General features: G+C 43.2%; 2 protein-coding genes across 2 annotated transcripts in view; one reads left to right on the top strand and one right to left on the bottom strand.

The window, feature by feature from the left end:
- The first annotated feature begins 413 nt into the window (after positions 1 to 413).
- PHYH (phytanoyl-CoA 2-hydroxylase) lies at positions 414 to 17,454 on the top strand. Its single transcript, XM_015067781.3, has 9 exons — positions 414 to 739; positions 2,175 to 2,233; positions 3,787 to 3,897; positions 4,242 to 4,410; positions 7,240 to 7,321; positions 10,019 to 10,200; positions 12,149 to 12,298; positions 14,422 to 14,556; positions 17,131 to 17,454. The coding sequence occupies exons 1-9, from the start codon at positions 644 to 646 to the stop codon at positions 17,182 to 17,184; spliced, it is 1,038 nt and encodes a 345-aa protein (XP_014923267.2). The 5' UTR covers positions 414 to 643; the 3' UTR covers positions 17,185 to 17,454.
- Positions 664 to 22,454, bottom strand: part of MCM10 (minichromosome maintenance 10 replication initiation factor) — a 107,431-nt gene continuing 85,640 nt past the window's right edge. Inside the window, exon 21 of the mRNA XM_053225292.1 lies at positions 664 to 1,365. The gene's annotated coding sequence lies outside the window, so the exon portion shown is untranslated. The remainder of the gene's footprint in view (positions 1,366 to 22,454) is intronic.

The following is a 22,454-nucleotide window of genomic DNA, read 5'->3' as shown; positions in this document are numbered from 1 at the left end:
AGAAAGAAAGAAAGAAAGAAAGAAAAGGAAAGAAAAGTGAAAGAACAGAAGGAAGGAAGGGAGGAAGAAGGGAAGAAAGGAGAAGAATTTCTAGTTTTTCAGAAAATTTAAAATAATACTAGACTGTGCGGATCAAACATTTCATGGAGACATTTATTTCACTTACTTTTGTTTGCTTTAACGAACAGCCAATATGTTTCTAGTATTTCAGATGGGATTCCCAATAAATTAAACACCTCTTTTGAACAGCACATGTTACTTCTAGGGCTGAACATTTGAATTACTCCAGCAGCATAGTGAAAGGCATGGTCACGTGGAATGAGGTAAAAACTATGCAGTTGGGAATGTGGGTCATATTCTGGCTGATTTCTCATTGGGCGACCTTAACCCTCTGACTTCTTCAAAACTAGCTTTCCGGCTCTGTGAGGCGGGGATGATCTTTGTAATCGCTTAGAGGCAGGGTGTGCGGGCAGCGAGTCCGCAGCCTACGGTAGCCCAGTGCGTAGAGCCGGGCGGTTAAGGGCTTCTCCGCGGAGGCGGTGCAGGGGAGGAGGCGCTTCTCGGGAGTCGTATCCGGTGGTCGACGGGCCCGCCTCCCTGGGACGGGACCGAGGCCCGGCTCACTAGTCCGCTCGCCGGAGCCATGGAACAGACCCGCGCAGCCTTGGAACAGACCCGCGCAGCCTTACGCTTGCGCACCGTGCTGGGACACCTCGGCCGAACCTCCGCCGGGGCCTACGTATCCTTTGGGCTGCGTGGGGCTCGGGCTGCAAGAGTGGTCACAGCTCTTCCGGGCGCCGGGGAGGGGCGGGGAAAGGCGAGATGATAGAGGAGCTGGGAGCTCCCGGCGGGGACCTGCTCGCTCGGTGGGAGCGTGACAGTGCCGACCTCTGTGGCTGATATGGCGCCGCTCCGGCATTCTGGGCCCTCCCGGGGCCTCTTGTTTCCCTGCTTTGCGGGAGGGGAGGATGGAAGTCGTTACTGAAGGGCCTGCTTTCAACTACTTTGGTATTTTCTGCACTTGGCCGCTCGTGACCCGGCCGCCCAGAGCCCGAGAAATGCGAAGCACGGTCGCACGGTAAACGGAAGCGCAAAGCTTTCCGGAGCAGTTGAGACGGGCCGGCCGGGCAGGCAGGCAGGCAGCAGGGCCCTCTGGCGGGACACCCGGCCTCCGCAGGTGGAGGCCGGAGCTGCTGGCGCCCTTCGGCTTTCCCTCCTACCGGCGCGCAGAGTGTCCCCGGGCCCCGCAGGAGTCCACGCTGCCTCTCCAGATTTGACCTTCAGAAGTTCATCTCGGGGGCAATGTGTGCGGCCGCCGGGGTCGGCTCCAGTAAGATGTCACTCTATGACACGTAAATCCAATTGCTTTATTAAAAGAAAATTTTTTTTTTAATGTTTATGCATGTTTGAGAGGCAGAGACAGAGCGCGAGTGGAGGAGGGGCAGAGAGAGGGAGACAGAATCCGAAGCAGGCTCCAGGCTCTGAGCTGTCAGCACAGAGCCCGACGCGGTGCTGGAACCCACGAAGTGCAAGATCACGACCTGAGTGGAAGCTGGGGGTTCAACCGACTGAGCCTCCCAGGCGCCCCCTCCAGGAGCTTTAGAGAATTGTTTTTCCTACTCCGATTAAGTGTTCTCATTCAGGGGGTAACTTTTGGAAGCGTGTAAAAACACTGCCTGGGATTTTTCTTTAAGGGATGTGATTGGACTTTGCTCTGCTGTGTGCAGGATCCTGAAACCTTTCACACAAACGATTGTACTGGTTGTTTCATTTATTTTTACTACTGCTCTCCCGGCTGAGTTCCACCCAGTGATGTAGCAGAACCACCATAACCTTAAAATCCCGTCCATACACTAATAAAGGTGATTATCTCATTTCACAGGTGAGAAAACAAAGCTTGAGGCTAGGAGAAATTAAAACCCTTGAGGGGCGCCTGGGGGAGGGCTCAGTCGGTTAAGCCTCTGACTTGGGCTCAGGTCATGATCTCACTGTTCCTGAGTTTGAGCCCCACGTAGGGCTCTGTGCTGATGGCTGAGTCTGGAGCCTGCCTGGGAGTCTGTGTCTCCCTCTCTCTTTGCCCCTCCCCTGCTCATTCGCTCTCTCTCTCTCTCTCTCTCTCAAAAATAAATAAACGTTAAAAAAATTAATTTTATTTGCCTTAATTCACATCCTAGACAGCTCACCCAACAACATGGGCTGTTTCTTCTACCAGTTTCCATCCTCCGCAATTCCAGTAAGTAGAGCTAATTTTCATTTTTAACCATAAAATGTATATAAAGCTTTTTCTAGTGGTAACTGAGATATAAAATACAATATATCATGTTGCCTGGTGAAAATTCATTATACAAATCCTCTGTTGCCAGGACCTGTTCTAATTAGAACTGTGGAAAATTGTGAAGACCTGGACTTTAATTTTTATATGTATTTTCAAATTTGGAAAAGAGAAAAAAAATGTCAGAAGTGTGTAATCTGTTTTGTTTTCAAATTCAGGCATAGTGTACCTCATTTAAGTTAGCCTGTCGTCTGGTCATACTGCTATATTAGCTAGTATTTCTTGTTTAACTTAAAATTACCTTTGTAGGGGGAAGTCATTGATCTCCATGGAATATTCTCATGGAGCCACAGTTCTGATCTAGAAAAATGGACTGGGTGATTTGGGTTTGTGCGTATGCCATGCATTTATTTGGATTTTTTGTCACTTTGATTTCCTCTGAGAATGTATGATCTAGACAATCTAAAATATAAAATCTATTGAATTCGTTTTCTACCTGAAAAACCATATATATTCATTACAGAACAAATTTTAAAATCAGAGAAACAAAAGGAATTTTAAAAAATCATCCACAATTCTGTTACATAAAGGCAACCACTTTTTTGTATTTCTTTGCATTTTTTTACAAGTAATAAAAGATTTGGTTTTATAGAAATCTAACCACATTTTATTATAATAAGCATTTCTATTATATGCCCTTCATTAAAAAAAAAGTTTTAATGTTTATTTGTATTTGAGACAGAGAGAGAGAGACAGAGACAGAATCTGAAGCAGGCTCCAGGTGCTGAGCTGTCAGCACAGAGCCCGACGTGGGGCTCAACCTGAAGAACTGTGAGATCATGACCTAAACCGAAGTCAGACACTCAACTGACTGAGCCACTCAGGCACCCCCCTCTTCATTTTTAATGATTTAATGAATCATATCTCATTGAGTGGATATAATTAATTATTCTTCTATTTTTTGGTGACAGTAATTAATGCTTTGGATTTAAACCTTAAAAAAAAATTTTTTTTAATGTTTATTTTTGAGACAGAGAGAAGGCAGAGCATGAGCAGGGGAGAGGCAGAGGGAGAGGGAGACACAGAATCCGAAACAGGCTACAGGCTCTGAGCAGTCAGCACAGAGCCCGATGTGGGGCTCGAACTCGTCAACCGCGAGATCATGACCTGGGCCGAAATCGGACGTTCAACCGACTGAGCCACCAAGGCACCCCTGGATTTAAACCTTTTTAAAAAATGTTCAGATTAGAGGCACCTGGCTGTCTCAGCTGAAGAGCATATGACTCTTGATCTCAGGGTCATGAGTTTGAGCCCCACAATTAGGTACAGAGATTACTAAGAAGATAAATATGCTTAATAAAAAAACCCAAAGACTTGTTTAAAAAAATGTTTAGATTATTTTCTTAGAGTAAATAAAAAAGAGAAATGCCGGGTGGAAGAGTATGAACATTTTTCAGGTTCTTGACACATCTTGTTGGGTTGAGATTTGAGATTTTTTTTTTTTTCCCCTTTAGGTATACTCTGGATAATGACATTCTAAGCCTAGAACAGAGAAAATTTTATGAAGAAAATGGGTTTCTTGTCATTAAAAATTTGGTATCTGATGATGATATTACACGCTTTAGGTACAGTAACTCTTTGTTATTTTACAGAAATATGTTATATGTATGCAACGGGAACCTGAGTAAGATTAGCGTGTCCGTGTTCAGATATTTTTTGGCGATTGGTTCGCTAGGAAGTGGTTAGGAGCGTGAGCTCTGGAGCCAGACTGGCTGGCTTAGTGAGGAGGCAAAGGCTTCTGGGTTGGCCATTTTCTCCTCCCTGTCCTCAGAACTACTCAGCCTGGGCCGGAGGTCAACCTGGCGCACAGAAACCACCCGCTCAGTCTTTGAGAAGCTTTCCACAGAATGGGCCAGGCAGGTGTTTGAAGCCTGCAGTGATGACGCCATCTGCCAATTTAATTTTCTAGGAACCAGTTTCAAAGGATCTGCAAAGAGGAAGTGAAACCCCAAGCCATGATGATCATGAGAGACATAAGCATTGAAAAATCAAAGTTCATTCCAAGTGAAGAGCTGATTACAAAGATCCAGAATTTTCACCAGGATGAGGAGCTCTTCAGATACTGCACTCTCCCTGAGGTTCGAGACCCTCCTACATTGTCTTTCTCTTTCAGTTAATAGCCCACCTGCATGCTTGCCTCTGCAATTGCTGCCGTTTAATTTTTTTATAGAATGTATTTTATTTATTTATTTATTTATTTATTTATTTATTTATTTATAGCAAGGAGGAGACAGAATCCGAAGTAGGCTCTAGACTGTGAGTTGTAGGGCGCCTGGGTGGGTCAGTCGGTTAAGCTTCCTACTTCGGCTCAGTCACGATCTCACGGTCCGTGAGTTCGAGCCTCACGTCGGGCTCTGTGCTGACAGCTCGGAGCCTGGAGTCTGCTTCAGATTCTGTGTCTCCCTCTCTCTGACCCTCCCCTGTTCATGCTCTGTCTGTCTCAAAAAAATAAACACTAATTAAAAAAAAGAAAATTTAGATTCCAAGCTGTCAGCAGAGAGCCTGACGCGAGGTTCAAACCCATGAGCCCTGAGGTCATGACCCGAGCCGAAGTCGGACATTTAACCGACTGAGCCACCCAGGCGCTCCTGGAATTGCCGCTTGTACTTTATCTGGCCCCCTTCTCTGGTGGCTGCCGAGGAGTGGTTCTCCACCCGAGGCAGACATTTGTACCTGCAGCCAAGGTGGGTAGTGTGTCCCACCCACGGGTAGAGGCCAGGGAGCCTATAAAATAGCCCCCTCCCCCACAATAATGATATACCCAGCCCCAAGTGTCAGTACTGCCCCGAATAGAGAAACCCTGCTTTGGAGTCTGGTAATTATCCTTGGTTGAGAAGGGCAGGACCTCTGTGTTAGAGAGAGACCCTCTCACCCTTGATATGGGCATATCAACTGGAGTGACACCATGGAGGCTTTTCACTGTACATCCATTTATTTTGTTCTTTTTGTTTTGTGAGTCTGGTCCGTAGAGGTTTATGTTTAGATTTAAACTTGTCTTCTAAGAAAAATTGTTACTCGGGGCACCTGGGTGGCTCAGTCGGTTGAACATCAGACTTCAGCTCAGGTCATGATCTCAAGGTTCGTGAGTTCGAGCCCCCGTTGGGCTTGCTTGGGATTCTCTCTCTCCTTCTCTCTCTCCCCTCCTTCACTTGTGCGCTCTCTCTCTCTCTCTCTCTCAAAAATAAATAAACATTAAAAAAATAATATTATTAATCAGGATAAGACACGAGTTAATTTAGAGAATTATTGGCTAACTATATTGGACAGCTCTGTAAAGTACGACAGAAATGGTGACATGGCTCTTGAGTCACTGAGGTTTAGAAAACACTGGTCTGGGGCACCTGGCTGGCTCAGTCAGTATAGCATGTGACTCTTGATCTTGGGGTCATGGGTCCCAGCCCCACATTGGGAGTAGAGATGACCTAAAAAAGAAAAAAGAAAATACAGGTCCAAAGGGGCAACTGGGTGGCTCAGTCGGTTGGGCGTCCAACTTCGGCTCAGGTCACGATCTCACAGCTCATGAGTTCGAGCCCCGCGTCGGGCTCTGTGCTGACAGCTCAGAGCCTGGAGCCTGCTTGGGATTCTGTGTCTCCCTCTCTCTCTGCCTCTCCCCTGTTCACGTTCTGTCTCTCTCTCTCTCTCCTTCAAAAATAAATTAAAACAATTTAAGGGAATACCAAAAAGTGACATGCTTTATAAAAAAACAGGTATGAAGCCCGACTCCTAGGATTTGAGTGTTTTGTGCTCAAACTGCCAATATTCCTTATATGGGAGATGAAATGGTGAGAAAGTGCTGGAGTATGCTTCATTTTTTGGAGTCTGGCCGAGTTGGAGATTGAGCACCGTCGCTTTCATTTAACTGGCACTGACACCTTGGCCGGTTTCTTAGCCTCAGGTTCACGCGTGTGGGGCGTTCACTTTAAAGGATGATTCATTCATGGGGCATTGCTTTCCAGGCCTTGTTGTGTGGTCCAAATGGGAGGCGTAAAGTCCCTGGCGGGTAGGAGGCACGCAGGGTCCTTCGTGCTGTTTGCCCCTCCCCAGGTGGGTTACATGCAGGAGGCAGCGACCCAGCCTCCAGACCCCGGGCCTAATTCCAACGGCCGTGTCACGTGTTCTCCTCAGATGCGTCCCAGGCACACGTGCCCGTGTCACTGTTTGTTTAACTTCGCCCACCAGGATATAGACGAGGGCAGGGACCTGCTCATCTTGTTCCCCTCTGTGCCCCCATCTCCTGTCACTCTGTCTGGTTGCTAGCCCTCAGTAAGGAGCTGTGGGTTAGGAAGTGCTCTGATTGTGATGTGTCCCCCAGTTCCTGTCCTCCCCTTCCTTCCTCTGGGCTGTGCACGCAGCTGCACATGTGTTGGGACCTCTCATGGTCCCTTCTGGGTTTTTTTGTTTTTTTTTTAAGTAGACTCTCTGCCTAGTGTGGGGCTTGAACTCATGACCCTGAGATCAAGAGTCGCGTGTGCGACCGCCTGAGCCGGCAAGGTGCCCCTCATGGTCCCTGCTTATGAATAGTCTCGGTGAGGGGAAGAGGAAGCTCCCTTCTCACCAGACAACTGTGGACAGCTTCAGCTGAAAGGAGGGGACTCCTGTCCTTCTTCCCAGTTGACACCTCAGAGAAACTCCTATCTTTTCTTGCAGAAAAAGTGGTTAAGTTTCCAACTGGCTTGAAAAAGCGTGTTTAATTCAGGCTTTTTCCCAACTGGCTCGAAAAAGCCTTTTTAAATTAATTGCAGATTTCCGGTTGCTGACCTTCTCATGTTTTGTTTGCAGTGTTGTGAAATCCCAAATGTTTTTTTTGAACTATTTGGCATCTTAGTTCTTCTCTAGATCATTATACTTTGTGCTGCTTGCCTGTGTATTCGATTTCTTGTGAAACTTTGTTCCCCCTTTTCTCTTAGATTCTGAAGTATGTGGAGTGCTTCACTGGACCCAATATTATGGTCGTGCACACCATGATGATAAACAAACCTCCAGATTCTGGTAAAGGGCTCTTGTTGAGAAAAAAGAAAAAAGTTTCAAGCATTCTAACTATAGCTGTGCATATAACTGCTAAACTTTGATAAATGAATGAATAAGTACTTTTATTTAAGTCTTAAAGTAGTTTGTATTGTAATAATATTGACGTAGAATAGTGATTTCAGAGGTTAACTGTAGGGTTACTGGCTGGCTTCTCAAAAGTGTGGTTTAATAAACATGATGGCTCATATACCATAGGCTCCTATTATTATAATCATGATCTCTGAGCTTTGTTACCCATTCTCACCTATGAGAGTGTAAATTCTGCTTTCCTGATGTGAAGACATAATTATTACTAACAAAACTAAAACTATTCTCGTAAATCATATACTACAGTTCTTAAAATTTCTTGCTAAAATGTTGCTTTTTATTTTATTAAAAAAAATTTTTTTTAACATTTGCTTATTTTTGAGAGACAGAGTGAGGCAGAGCATAAGCAGGGGAGGGGCAGAGAGACAGGGGAGACACAGAATCAGAAGCAGGCTCCAGGCTCTGAGCCATCAGCACAGAGCCTGACGCGGGGCTCGAACTCACTGACTGCGAGATCATGACCTGAGCTGAAGTTGGGTGTTCAACCGACTGAGGCACTCAGGCGCCCCATAAAATGTAGCTTTTTTAAAAAAAGTTTTATCCTCAGAAAATTAAAAATAGACCTATCCTATGACCCAGCAATAGCACTGCTAGGAATTTACCCAAGGGATACAGGAGTACTGATGCATAGGGGCACTTGTACCCCAATGTTTATAGCAGCACTCTCAACAATAGCCAAATTATGGAAAGAGCCTAAATGTCCATCAACTGATGAATGGATAAAGAAATTGTGGTTTATATACACAATGGAGTACTACGTGGCAATGAGAAAGAATGAAATACGGCCCTTTGTAGCAACGTGGATGGAACTGGAGAGTGTGATGCTAAGTGAAATAAGCCACACAGAGAAAGACAGATACCATATGGTTTCACTCTTATGTGGATCCTGAGAAACTTAACAGAAACCCATGGGGGAGGGGAAGGAAAAAAAAAAAAAAGAGGTTAGAGTGGGAGAGAGCCAAAGCATAAGAGACTGTTAAAAACTGAGAACAAACTGAGGGTTGATGGGGAGTGGGAGGGAGGGGAGGGTGGGTGATGGGTATTGAGGAGGGCACCTTTTGGGATGAGCACTGGGTGTTGTATGGAAACCAATTTGACAATAAATTTCATATATTAAAAAAAAATAAAAATAAAAAAAAGTTTTAATTTTAGGGGCACCTGGCTGACTCAGTTGGTTAAGTATCTGACTTCGGCTCAGATCATGATCTCCCAATTTGTGAGTTTGAGCCCCACAAGGGGCTCTCTGCTGTCAGTGCATCCCCTACTTTAGATCTTCTGGCTCCCTCTCTCTCCCACCCCATCAAAAATAAACACTAATTTTTTTTTTTTAGTTTATTTTAGAAAGAGAGAAAGCTGGGAAGAGGGGCAGAGTGGGGAGAGAGAGAGACAATCTCAAGCAGACTCTGTACCTGCTTGACCCTGGGATCCCATGACCCTGGGATCATGATCTGAGCCAACATCAAGAGTCAGACGCTCAAATGCCTGAGCCACCCAGGTGTCCCTAAAATGTGGCTCCTAAGATCTCACTCCCAGAGAAACTGATTTGGAAACTAGAACCCAGGAATCTGCATCTTTTTACGCCATCCCCAGAGTCTAATGCAGATGGCTCTTGGGCCATGCTGAGAAATTCTGCTATACCAGCAGTAATAAATTGGCCCTTCAAGATTCTTTATCCTTTTCTACTTTTTCTAAAGAAAAAGAGGCCAGGAGAGGTTTATGTGACAGGCCCGTAGCTTAACATCACCAAATCTCTCCCACCCTGAATGTCTTGCTTTAGAGAGATGGGGGTTGGGGGCGGGGAAACACCAGGTTCAAATTGCAAAGCAGGGAAAAATGTAAATGTGGTTCTTTGAGCTCTGGTTCTACCCAGAGACTGTATACCGACTGCTTCCAGTTCACTGAGGAGCTTCTTGGAAGCCTCTTATTAATTTAGTTAATTGATATTTTTTACATTAGCCACTTCGAAGGCTAATAGGGGACTTCAGATTTGGCCACTGTGTTCAATTAATCAAAAATTTTTTTGGGGTAGGCTCTGTGCCCAAACCAGTTACAAAGGAACAAAGCACAGTAGAATTGTGACATATGTAGGAATTGCTAGAAAGTGGTGTAAGTAATGGGGCGCTTGGGTGGCTCGGTTGGTTGGGCATCCACCTTCGGCTCAGGTCATGATCTCACTGTTCCTGGGTTCGAGCCCCGTGTTGGTCTCTGTGCGGACAGCTCAGAGCCTGGAACCTGCTTCAGATTCTGTATTTTCCTTTCTCTCTGTCCCTCCCCTGCTCATGCTCACACAAAAGTAAACATTAAAAAAATAAAATAAACAGCATTTCAGACTTAAAAAAAAAAAGGGAAAAATGGTGTAAGTAAGCACTCAGCTACCAGAAACCCAGAAAAAAAGTACAGGATGTAGAATCACCCTGTTGATTTGATAGTTCACTTTGGGGCTTATCTCTCCAGGCTGATTTTCTGTAGTGTCGTTTCACTTGTTTGGTTTTTGCAGGGATAGGTCATTGTTCAGGCAAAGAAGAAGAATTCTGAGATTCAAGTATCTTTTAACAGTAGGTTCTGTTTCAGGCAAAAAGACAACCCGCCATCCTTTCCACCAAGATCTACACTATTTCCCCTTCAGACCTAGTAATAGGATTGTTGCTGCTTGGACGGCCATGGAGCAGGTCAACCAGAACAATGGCTGCCTGTCTGTGCTCCCAGGCACACACAAAGGCTGCCTGAAGCCACACAGTTATCCCCCGTGGGAGGTATGTCTGCTTAGAGGATATATCTTAATTGGAAAATTTATTGTTTTGATTTCACGTCGGTATACATAAAGAGCTTTAACAATGAGATGGCATGTCCTTTCTTAGCAAAACTTTGTTTTAAGATTTGGAATTAGGATCAGGGAAAATTCAAGGGTGTCAGACGGAATAGTAATTTTTCTTTCAACAAGGGTTGGAAAGTTGATCAGCGTGGAGAACTTTGGTAGGCGCTGTATAGGATCTGAGATTATAAAGCCTAATTGAGAGGGAACACTTAAACACTTGCAACACCAGGTGCATGTGTCTAGCGCCAAGTAAGTCTTACACTTGCTCTGATTGATGGCTCTTAGGATAAAGAAGGGAGGGATCATCTCTTTCCCGTTGGAGAGACCAATGAAAGCTCTGGGAAAGGCTGACTAGTATTCCATTGCATGGCCATTCCATGGTTCATTGACTCAGCTATTGATGATAGAGGACTATTAAAGTTTTTGAGCCCATGAAGAGTGAAATCAAGTCAAATGGTGAAATCAAATTCAAGAATCCTAATCCTGGGACACCTGGGTGGCTTAGTCAGTTAAACATCTGACTCTTGATCTCAGCTTGATCTTGGGGTCATGAGTTAAAGCCCCGTGTTGGGATCCGTGCTGGACATGAAACCTGCTTTAAAAAAAAATCATAATTTTGAGGTCTAGAGCAAGATATACTGGAGGTGAGAAGTCCAAAGGCAGAGAAACCGAAGAGACTATTAGTGTTTTAGGTATCAGGCAATAAGGTCTCGAACACCCATAATGATGGTCAGAATGAGAAGAGCATGTGTTGTCAAGGCACGAAGAGTGAATGTGGTTCTGTAGGAAGTCAAGAATGTGGCTTTAAGGCTTCTGTCTCAATTAGAATTCTTGCACTGAGTATTAGTGCCAAGTGAAAACATTTGAGTCTGGATCCTGATACAAAATCTGAAATTGTGAGATTTATCAATTGAGTTGAGGTTTAGGGAAAGTTTGATGCAGACAGTAGAAGTGGGCTGTGGCTGACTTAAGCCAGAGGGGGTGTTTTGGAGGGTTGCAGGCACATGCTGAGTCCGTGGAAAGGCTGGCTGGCTCTGGTGAGCAGGAGGGAAAGTGGGAGTCATTGCTCATTGGGAACAGTGAGGGCGGGGCACCTGGTGTGGGCAGTTGAACCTTGACTATCTCTGGTCCCTTCAATTCTCTGCTCAGATTCAAAATGACTACAGTGCTTAGCTACTTAGCTTAGCTCACATATCTACCCTGGCCAGGAAAGAGGTCCCAACACAGTCCAGCAGGAAAGCTGTCCTTCCTCCAAAGAATGTGGAATAATCTTAGGAAGGGGGATAGGATACTGTCCTCTCCCCATAACCAGTACTCAAAGTAATAACCAGCTTTGGAAATCGTTATAAAAAAAAAACCCACAACGTGTTAATATACATTATTCTTTCTTTTCTCTGGATGTGTCCTGAGTGCTTTGTGAGCTGAGACAAATTGAACATTTTCTCCCCGCTGGTTTGGGAGAACAGTTAGTTTCTCAGAGTTACTCCTGAGTTTTAGAAGAATGATTTATGCAAAGTTCCAGGTTAGGAAACTGTCATGTTGGGAAAGAATGATTACAGATTCAGGCTGGAAAGGTGATCTCCTGTGTTAACTCCACAAAATGCAAAGTTGATGTAGATCTTCATGTACAATTTAGTAATGAAGGTAAGTGGAAATTTCAGATTCTTTATTTGGTCCCCCAAATCTATGATATTAATATCAAAATGTGACTTTGAAAACCAGACATCTGAGAAGCTTTTGTATATTTATAATTTCCTTTAATAACCTATTTACCTCTTTCTCTTGGAAGAAGTTAGGAAACCTTTGCTTTTCCTGATGAGTCATTGATAGAGTTTTTAATTATTGGGTTCCACAAATACAGACTTGGGTTCTCTTCTGCATTCTAGGGGGGAGTTAACATAATGTACTATGGGATTCAGGGCTATGATGAAAATAGCCCCCGAGCTCACCTTGAGATGGAGAAGGGAGACACTGTTTTCTTTCATCCTTTGCTCATCCATGGATCTGGTTGGAACAAAAGTCAAGGCTACCGGAAGGTATGCGATAACATCCCTGTACTTTCCAAAGACGAATTGGTTAGAAACAAAAATGTCAAGATGTGTTAAAATTTATGAGGCTTGTGGCCTATAACTAAACTGGCCTTTAGTCTGGTTTATTTACCAGGAAATCTGTTTGCTACCTCATGCTTTTTTGCTCATATCAGTAAGAAGCCAAGTGACTTCAGGTCCCAATCCTACTGATACTGAATTATGAACATTCATAGAATCGCTTCAGAAGAAGAGCTTACTTAGGAGCCCACAGCCTGTGCTTTTGGAGGCAAAAACAATGGCTGACGTACTGAAATAATAAAATTTGGAATATAAATAGTTCATAGTAACCACGTAAGAGGAAAGTTCATAATAGCATTGTTATTGGGAAAAATATTATTGATCCTAAACAAAGGTTCTGAATTGGCTTCCCAGAAATCAGATTTAACAGGCAGCCATATTTTTCACCCCTTAGCCCCAGAATGTTTTAAACCTAATGATTTCATTGCTTACATTAAAATCTGACAACATTTCTCATGTTCCCAGATTTCTTGCTTCTTGAAAATTCAGCAGATCTGACAGTACTGTGGATTCACATTTCTCCCATGATAACACGGGTCTTGATAATAAATGTTGGGGCTTCTTTGGGGCTGAGGTCATCTTCTGGTTTGTCACACCAACCCCTATTGTCTCCCTGAAGTCATAGGTCATCTTCTATTCATTCCTGTTTCTACCAGGGCCAGGATGAGGGTGAGGCAAGGAGAGAGTCTCCTCTGGGGCAAAATTTAAGGATGAGCGGAAGGGGCTAAAGAAACCCCTCCACAATCCAGTCAAATGATATTTAATGCAGCATTTAAAAAATCAAAACTAATGCAAAAATGTCCATGATGAAGACGATGCCAAAATTTTAAATAAGCACTAGATCAGGGGCACCTGGCTGACTCCCTCGGTGGAGCATGTAACTCTTGTTCTCAGGGTTGTGAGTTTGAGCCTCATGTTGGGTGTAGAGAATAGAGATTACTTAAAAAAAGAAAATCTTTATTGTATTTTATTTATTATTTTTGTTTTCTTAAAAAAATTTAAATGTTTATTTTTGAGAGAGAGAGAGAGAGAGAGAGACAGAGTGGTAGCGGGGGAGGGGCAGAGAGAGAGGGAGACACAGATTCTGAAGCAGGCTTCTTGCTGTGAGCGCACAGCCTGACATGGGGCTTGATCCCATGAACCCTGAGATCATGACCTGAGCTGAGATCAAGAGTTGCACACTTAACCGAATGAGCCACCCAGGTGCCCCTTGAGTTCCAAGTTTGTATCTTTATAACTTTTTCAAGAATGGGGAGAACCAAGTAACCTTCATTTTACCTTCAGAAGGAAACAAGATGGGTATCATATGTGAATGCTCTTGGATTTCACATGTCCTTTTGATTTGCAAGGGGGGGGGGGTTGTGTGTGTATTATTTTCCTTTACAAGGTATTTTTGTGGTTTTTCTTTCATGATCTACAGCCATCACAGACTCAGCTGAGCAACTTCTGTGACCAAGTAACCCTGGAACACATTCCTTTTTTAGGACTTGAGGACACCCATTCTTTAGAATAATCACATGCTAATACATTAAAGTCCCCTTTCCACATCACTGTGTTCCCTGCCCATTTTGAGAACAAGAGTCACAGGTAGCTAAAAACCTCTTGTAGGGGCACTTGGGTGGTTTAGTTGGTTAAGCCAAGTTCAGCTCAGGGCAGTCTCACGGTTTGTGAGTTTGAGCCCTGCATCGGGCTCTCTGCTGTCAGCACAGAGCCCCCTTCAGATCCTTTGTCCCTCCTCTCTCTGCCTCTCCCCAGCTCATTTTCTCTCTCTCCCTCTCAAAATAAACAAATAAAGTTTTAAAAAGTTTTAAAAAATAAAAAACAAAGATAAAACATAAAAACCTCTTGTAATTTCTCAGCCTTTAACTGTACCTGGGGAAGAAGATATTGAACCCTGAGGAGTCTAATACAAGACACCATGGAATAGCTGTCAATCTAGAAATCAGCTGCTAAGTGAAATAAATGACTTTCCTTCAGAAGTCTCCTTGTTTGGTTGCTGGTGTTCTTGGAATGTTTTTTTTCCCCAATATTAATCATTTCGCTTGGCATAGGTAATTTCCTGCCATTTTGCCAGTGCCGATTGCCACTACATTGATGTGAAAGGCACCAGTCAAGAAAGCTTTGAGAAGGATATCCTAGAGACACTGCATAAACTATACGGATTTCCAGAAGATGCCAGCCTAAAGGTACGTTTGTTTGAGATGACAGGTAAAGACCCTTTTTTTCCCCGCCTCTTCTTCAGATGCTTAATAATTCTCATACCTGATTTCCTTTGGAAATAGAAAGTGCTTTGTTTAGAGGGCTTTGCTGAGATCTGCTAACAGTGACAGTGGAATTTCAGTTTGTTCTTGCTTCCCCAGTGTGGGGGGGGGGGACCTGAGCACCATGTGCTTCTTTATGTCTTTGGTGTGCAGGCTGTCCTGTTCCAGGACTGACAGGTAGGAAAGGCAACATGAAACAGATCTGGAGGAGAGGAAATGACGGACCAAGGCTACCTGCTGTGAATGCACATAGGGAAAAGTGAACGGTCTGGAGGGAGTATCTACACTTAATGTAAATCCAGTAAGACTCCCAGAAAGCAATTCCCAAGCAGGTTTTTGTTTGGGTCAGTTGGCATCTGGAGTGTCATGAGGAGACAGCTTGGGTGAACAGACATCAAAAATCGCTGATGCTCATCGAGAGGGGGCATGAGACCGTATTTCATGTGTTTTCTGGATGAGTACACATCACTTGCAAATTATTCATTTTTAACTAGTAGACATTCAGTGCTGATGATGATCACCGGATAAATTTAAGTAAATATGTTTGCCTTCTAGACAAAGTACATTTTAGCCTCTGAACCAAGAGGCTGATCCTACTTTTAAATGTGCAGTAATCGTAAATGCACGCATTTCCTATGGGGGTGACACAGCCCCCAAACAGACTGAGTGCAATGATAACCCCGGGCCTTCCAGTCCTGCAAAGACACCAACGCTAAGCTACCAACTGTGTCTCTGGGAGTCCAGAATCTGAAACTCCTTCTCCGTGTAAGAATCTTACTTCTCCCTCGGCCCTTGAAAAGGCACTAACTTCACATTTGGACATTGTAGGAAGTCTTGTCCTTCTCCCCTTTGTCCAGTCCTTAAAATGCTTTACAAAAGGGCATCATATTTTGAGGCGGGGCTTCCATGCAACACTTTGAGTTTTATTTTATTTTTTTAAAGTTAGCAAGTAACAGGAAAAAAAATGTTTATTTATTTTTTAAAAATTTTAAATAATTTTTAGTGACTTTTTAAAAAAGATTATTTATTTATTTATTTTGAGAGAGAGAGAGAGAGACAGAGACAGAGAGACACTATGAGTGAGGGAGGGGCAGAGAGAGAGGGAGATTCTGAAGCAGGCTCCACACTGTCAGCGCAGAGCACAACGCAGGGCCTGAACTCATGAACTGTGAGATCATGACCTGAGCTGAAAGCAAGAGTTGGAGGCTTAACCGACTGAGCCACCCAGGCACCCCTGCAACACTCTGAATTTTAAAGTAGAAACAAAAGCCTGTGTTATGTTTGAGGTTTTGTTTGTTTGTTTTAAGGTTCATTTATTTTTGAGAGGAAAAGAGAGAGAAAGCAAGCAGGGAGGGGCAGAGGGAGGGGGACAGAGCATCCCTAGCAGGCTCTGGGCTGACAGCAATGAATCTGATGTGGGGTTTGAACCCACAAAGTGCTAAATCATGACCTAAGCCGAAGTCAGATGCTCAACCGAGCCATCCAGGCGCCCCTGATTCCATGCTGTTTTTAAAAAAAATTTAATAAATGTTTATCTTTGGGAGAGAGAGACAGAATGCAAGCAGGGGAGGAGCAGAGAGATTGGGAGACACAGATCTGAAGCAGGTTCCAGGGCTCGAACTCATGAACCACAAGATCATCACCTGAATCCAAGTCGGTTGCTCAACCAACTGAACCACCCAGGTGCCCCTGGCTCCATGCTGTTAATGAGAAAGTTAAAAGTCCAAGAGTTTGGCCTAACTGACCTGAAACAGAGCTGGATTTTGGACTCAGCTGAAATTCCAAAATCATTCTTCCCATCATACCTTGCTGTTTGCTCAAAAATAAGCAATAAGAAAGACGGAATTGTTTTATTAAGAACAAAGAAAAAAAACCAAAACCTGTAACTCATGACATTATTTTCACTTGGGAGCAGATCACTGTAAACGGGGCAGCACAGTGGGGCGCATTGGGCATTGTGACCAAACACCGTGCTTACCCAGCTCATGATCCCTATAGCCAACAGGAGCACGAAGTAACACAAGCTAGCCGTTTGGAGACTCTGCTGTCTCAGTTTCTTCAACACTATGTAAGATGTTGGCAAGTAAGGGGCGCCTGGGTGGCGCAGTCGGTTAAGCGTCCGACTTCAGCCAGGTCACGATCTCGCGGTCCGTGAGTTCGAGCCCCGCGTCAGGCTCTGGGCTGATGGCTCAGAGCCTGGAGCCTGTTTCCAATTCTGTGTCTCCCTCTCTCTCTGCCCCTCCCCCGTTCATGCTCTGTCTCTCTCTGTCCCAAAAATAAATAAACGCTGAAAAAAAAATTAAAAAAAAAAAAAGTTTAAAAAAGATGTTGGCAAGTAAATTATTTGGAGTCTTAGAATATGGTTTATTTATTAACTGATAGGACTGCTGTTGAGGTTTTTTCTATGTGGCCATTTGTAAACGCTAGAAATCTACTTTGTCTTGTGCTGAACAGATTCTCAGGGTTCCATCAACTCATTGTATGTGGCTTTATTCCCAGGATATATTCAGATTAAACGTACAGCTGGTGAAAGGAGAGAGGACCAACCTTTGAAGTAGCCGTTTGCTGGAGCTCTTTGAGAGAAAAGCAAAACGAATCAAGGTGCCTAAGGAAAATGTTTTATTAATGAGCTATTGTAGTCTTTTCCATCACTTGTTAATGAAATTGCAAAGCACGCATCAGGTACTTAGAGGCATATGGTTAATTCTGCACGCAGTGGTGTTGCTTTGACGGAGGAATGAACAGTAATGGTGACGTACTACTGTTTTAAGGAAAATTAACTGAGGGCTGCAACTAATAAAGGTGATTGATGTCTGATTTAAATGTGTTAAATCAGTTTCTTTCATTCAGTTAGCTCTTTGACCAGGCAGAAAGGAATGCTTTGAAACTCAGGGTATGCTGGCTTTTGCACACCCCACTTCTGGAAAACCCACCACCCACCAATTTCATATCATGAGAGACTTAGCGAATTGACAACAATGTCTAACACAGGCACATTTAATGAAGAGCATCTTGGAGTAAAAATAAGGATGGATGTTTGTGCTTGGACATGGGATTCCTTCCATGACTTCTCCAACCCAACAAACCTCCTTAAAAAGAAACAAAAACAAAACAAAACAAAACTAGGCTGGGGGCACCTGGGAGGCTCAAGTCAGTTGAGCATTGGACTCTCAATGTTGGCCCAGGTCATGATCGCATGGTTCGTGAGTTTGAACCCCACACCAGGCTCCTTGCTGATGGTACGGAGCCTGCTTGTGAGTCTCCCTCCCTCCCTCCCTCCCTCCCTCTCTGCCCTTTCAGCATGCTCTCTCTCTCAAAATAAATAAACTTAAAAAAGAAAAAATGAGGCTGGATCTTTCTAAGTCCTCTTCTCTATTCCTAAAGAATGAAGACAGAGGTAACTTCATCTGCTATTTTTTTGAGTAAGACCGCTGAAAACCTTCAGCATTTATGAATGAAACCTACACTCTTTCAAGGTCCAGGGAAATTTTTAGATACTTTTGGTTTAAAGGATTTCGATGGGCATGAACTGGGAGGATTTATTTTAATAGAGTGCTGTATTTGTACAGCAGCTGAGGGCAGCAAGGAGATATAGTCCTTATTTTTAAAAATACCAGTTAGGATTTTGATAAGAAAAAGAGTCCTTTTCTTGTCATCCTGCCAAACACAAATTTTCCTAAACCTAGTTTCACTGTTTTTGTCAGTTTCTTTGTGAAGACACAGAGTTTAAGTTCAGTTCCAGCTGGAAACTGGAGAAGGCAAGACCATTGCTGATAGGGTTTAACAAAACTGGATTATGGAATAATTGGACATAAAATGTACGTAAGAAATGCCTGTGTAAACAGCATGTATGGAGCACTGTTCCACAAAAAACTTTTCAAACTCCTTTCACATTTAAAATAAACTTCAGTAGAGCAACTAGACAGCACAATTTGTTATTTCTCTTATGCAGTTTTTTAAAGTTTATTTATTTTGAGAGACAGAGAAAGAACATGATTGGGGGAGGGGCAGAGAGAGAGAATCCCAAGCAGGCTCTGTGCTGTCAGCACACAGCCCAACTTGGGGCTTGAACTCATGAACCATGAGATCATGACCTGAGCCAAAGTCAGATGCTGAACTGACTGAGCCACCTGGGCGCATTCCCTTGTGCATTTTCAAGTGAATGCCAAGTAGTCAGGAAGCAATTCATTTCCTATTTTGTGTCCCTTTTGTCCACTGATTCATTTAACAAATATCCAGGCATCCATTCTGTGTAACAGATGTGGAAGAAAGACCACACCAGGGTGAGTTAGGACAGTTCATTTAGTGTGTGCTCTCACCTGGGAAAAGTGGGAGCACAAGTCAGCTGGGAAATGAAGAGCTGGGATAGGAATATCACCAGATCTTGGCAGAATGAGGAATAGCCTGATTTCACAGAGGGTGTAAGGGGATGTACCCTGGACTAATGTTCATTTCACCAGAGACTAAGCTCAAAGGGCAGAAGGCGTTCAAAGTGTAGATCAAAACACGGGGCACCTGGGTGGCTCAGTTGGTTAAGCATCTGACTCTTGATCCTGGCTCAGGTCATGGTCTCACAGTTGGTGAGTTCAAGTCCTGTGTCGGGCTCTGTGTGGATGAGCCTACTTGGGATTCTGTCTCTCCTCTCTCTGCCCCTCCCCGACTATGTGCGTTCTGTCTCTCTCAAAATAAATAAACCTAAAAAAAAAAAAAAGCTGCAGACCAAAACAAACAAAAAATCCCCTTCTATGATGTAGGACTAACAGCCTAGGAAGAACGGACCTTTGCCTTTGGTATCTGGTTGGAGCTCCTCATTTAAAAAAAAAAAAAAATTTTTTTTAACATTTATTTACTATTGAGAGACAGAGCAGGAGAGGGGCAGAGAGAGGGGGAGACACAGAATCCGAAGCAGGCTCCAGGCTCTGAGCTGTCAGCACAGAGCCCAACGTGGGGCTCGAACTCACATGCAGTGAGATCATTACCTGAGTGGGAGTCAGACGCTTAACCACCTAAGCCACCCAGGTGCCCCAAGGATTGTTCTATCTTTTTAGAGGCTTTCTGTGACTAATCTAAATGCTGGTCTCTTCTTAGTGCTACACATACCTTCTTCTATAAAGGTTATAGAAAAGATTTCAAATAGCCATACATGGCTTGAATGTCTTGAGAGATGAAGCTTACTTTTCCTTCTCATTCCTTGCATGCCTGACCCTCATGTTGTAATTCTCAGCCTCAGGGATTTTAACAGAAACAGAATGTGATATCAAGTCCTAAACCCATTGAGGGGTGCTGACATGTGTCCTAGAAGGTAGGGGAAAGAGAGGGTGGGGACAAACGTTTGTGCAGGGGTGATGTTTGAAATATGCAACAAGGGCACCATTAATTAGGCATCGTGCAGACAGGAATGTGGCACCTCTTGACAGTTTGTGAAGTTCCTGAGCAGTGGGCACCTCATCGGGCTCACTGGAAGCACCCCAGGAAAGTGGCCAGACTCTAGAAGTCTCTCAGGGAAGGCTGGTCCCTGTGGCAGGTTGGGGCCTGGGTCATTCAGGCTGGCTCAGTCCACGTCTACTATTTCCAGAGCAACATACCTCCCTCCTCTCCATCCCTGGTACCTAACTCAGAGTGATACCCAGGCACCTTTACACAAGGCAGGTGGGTACTGGATACACCATCCAGACAAAAAGATCAATAAGGAAACAATGGCCATAACTGACACATCAGACCAGATGAACTTGATAGATACATACAAAACATTCTATCCCAAAGCAGCAGAGTATACATTTTTCTCACGTGCGCATAGAACATCCTCTAAGATAGAGCACGTTAGGACACGAAACAAGTCTCAGTAAATTCAAGAAAATTTAAAGCATAGCAAGTATCTTTTCCAAACACATTGGTATGAAACTAAAAGTTAATTACAAAGAAACAGGGAAACCCACAAAAATGTGGAAATTAAACAACATGCTAGTGAACAACCAATGGGTCATCAAAGAAATTAAAGGAAAAATTAAAAAACACCTAAAGGCAAATGAAAACAGAAATACAACATACCAAAATTTGTAAGAGGCAGCAAGCCTCTAGAGCCTGTAAGAGGGAAGGTCATAACAATATAGGCCTACCTCAAAAAAGCAAGAAATATCTTAAATAAACAATATAACTTTACATTTAAAGGAACTATAAAAAGAAAAAGCCCAAAATTAGAAGGAAAGAAACAATAAAGATCAGAGCAGAAATAAAGGAAATACAGATTAAAATGACAGTAGAAAATATCAGTGAAATTAAGAGCAGATCCTTTTTTTTAATAAAATTTTTTTTAATGTTTTTTAATTTATTTTTGACAGAGAGAGAGACAGAGCATGAGTGGGGGAGGGGCAGAGAGAGAGGGAGACACAGAATCTGAAACAGGCTCCAGGCTCTGAGCTGTCAGCACAGAGCCTGACGTGGGGCTTTAACCCACGAGCTGTGAAATCATGACCTGATCTCAGTTGGATGCTCAACCGACTGAGCCACCCAGGCGCCCCAAGAGTGGATCCTTTGAAAAGAGAAAGTCTAGCTAGACTAACCAAGAAAAAAAGAAAGCTTAAATAAACAAAATCAGAAATGAAAAAGGAAAAGTTACAACCAATACCACAGAAATACAAAGGATCGTAAAAGAACACTACAAGCAATTATACACCAATAAGCTGGACAACCTGGAAGAAATGGATAGGTTGCTAGTAAAAATACACTCTTTCTAGATTGAATAATGAAGAAACTGAAAAGCTGAATAGAGCTATTACTAGTAAGGAGTTTGAAGCAGTAAACAAAAATCTCTCCACAAACAAAAGTCCAGAACCAGATGGCTTCACTGGCAAATTCTACTAAACATTCAAAGAAGATGTAATACCTATCCTTCTCAAAACCTTCCAAAAAGTTGAAGAGGAGGGGTGCCTGAGTTGCTCAGTCAGTTTAGAGTCTGAATCTTGATTTCGGCTCAGGTCATGATCCCAGGGTTGTGGGATCGAGCCCCATGTTGGGCTCCATGTTGAACATTAAGCGTGCTTAAGATTCTTTCTCCCTCTGGTCATTTTGCCTACTTGTGTGTGCTCTCTCTCTCTCTCAAAAAAGAAAAAAGTTGAAGAGGAGGGAAATCTTCCAAACACATTTTACAGCATTACTCTGATCCAAAACCAGACAAAGACACCACAAAAAAAAAAAAAAAAAAGGAAAATACAGGCCAATATCCTTGATGAACACAGAGGCAAAAATCCTCAACAAAATATTAGCAAATATTCAACAATACATTAAAAGGCTCATATATCACAATCAAGTGGGATTTATTCCAGGGATGCAAGAATGTTTTAACGTCTGCAAATCAATACATGTGATACATAACATTAACAAAATGAAAGATAAAAATCATATGATCATCTCAATAGATGCAGAAAAATCATCTGACAAAATTCAACATCCATTTATGATAACTCTCAACAAAGTGGGTATAAAGGGAACATATGTCAACACAATAAAGGCCATATATGACTTCATACTCAATGATGAAAAAGCTGAAAGCTTTTCTTTTAAGAACAGGAACAAGATAAGGATGTTCACTCTTGCCACTTTTATCCAACACAGTACTAGAAGTCTGAGCCATAGCAATTAGGCACGAAAAAGAAATAAAAGGCAGTTAAGTTGGAAACAAAGAAGTAAGCTGCCAATATTTGCAAGTGACATGATACTCAGATATAGAAAACCCTAAAGAATCCACCAAAAAACTGTTGGAACTAGTAAATTCAGTAAAGTTGCAGGATATAAAATCAATATACATAAATCTGTGGTATTTCCAT

Source organism: Acinonyx jubatus, chromosome B4 (assembly GCF_027475565.1).
Source record: "Acinonyx jubatus isolate Ajub_Pintada_27869175 chromosome B4, VMU_Ajub_asm_v1.0, whole genome shotgun sequence".
Classification (NCBI taxonomy): domain Eukaryota; kingdom Metazoa; phylum Chordata; class Mammalia; order Carnivora; family Felidae; genus Acinonyx; species Acinonyx jubatus.
Note: the sequence above shows the minus strand (reverse complement) of the source record. Positions and strands in the feature narration are given on the sequence as shown.

Coding starts and splice junctions, on each gene's coding strand:
- PHYH (XM_015067781.3), top strand. CDS start 644: ATGGAACAGACCCGCGCAGCCTTGGAACAGACCCGCGCAGCCTTACGC. Junction 740..2,174: donor GAACCTCCGCCGGGGCCTAC/GTATCCTTTGGG, acceptor TTCACATCCTAG/ACAGCTCACCCAACAACATG. Junction 14,557..17,130: donor CAGAAGATGCCAGCCTAAAG/GTACGTTTGTTT, acceptor CTTTATTCCCAG/GATATATTCAGATTAAACGT.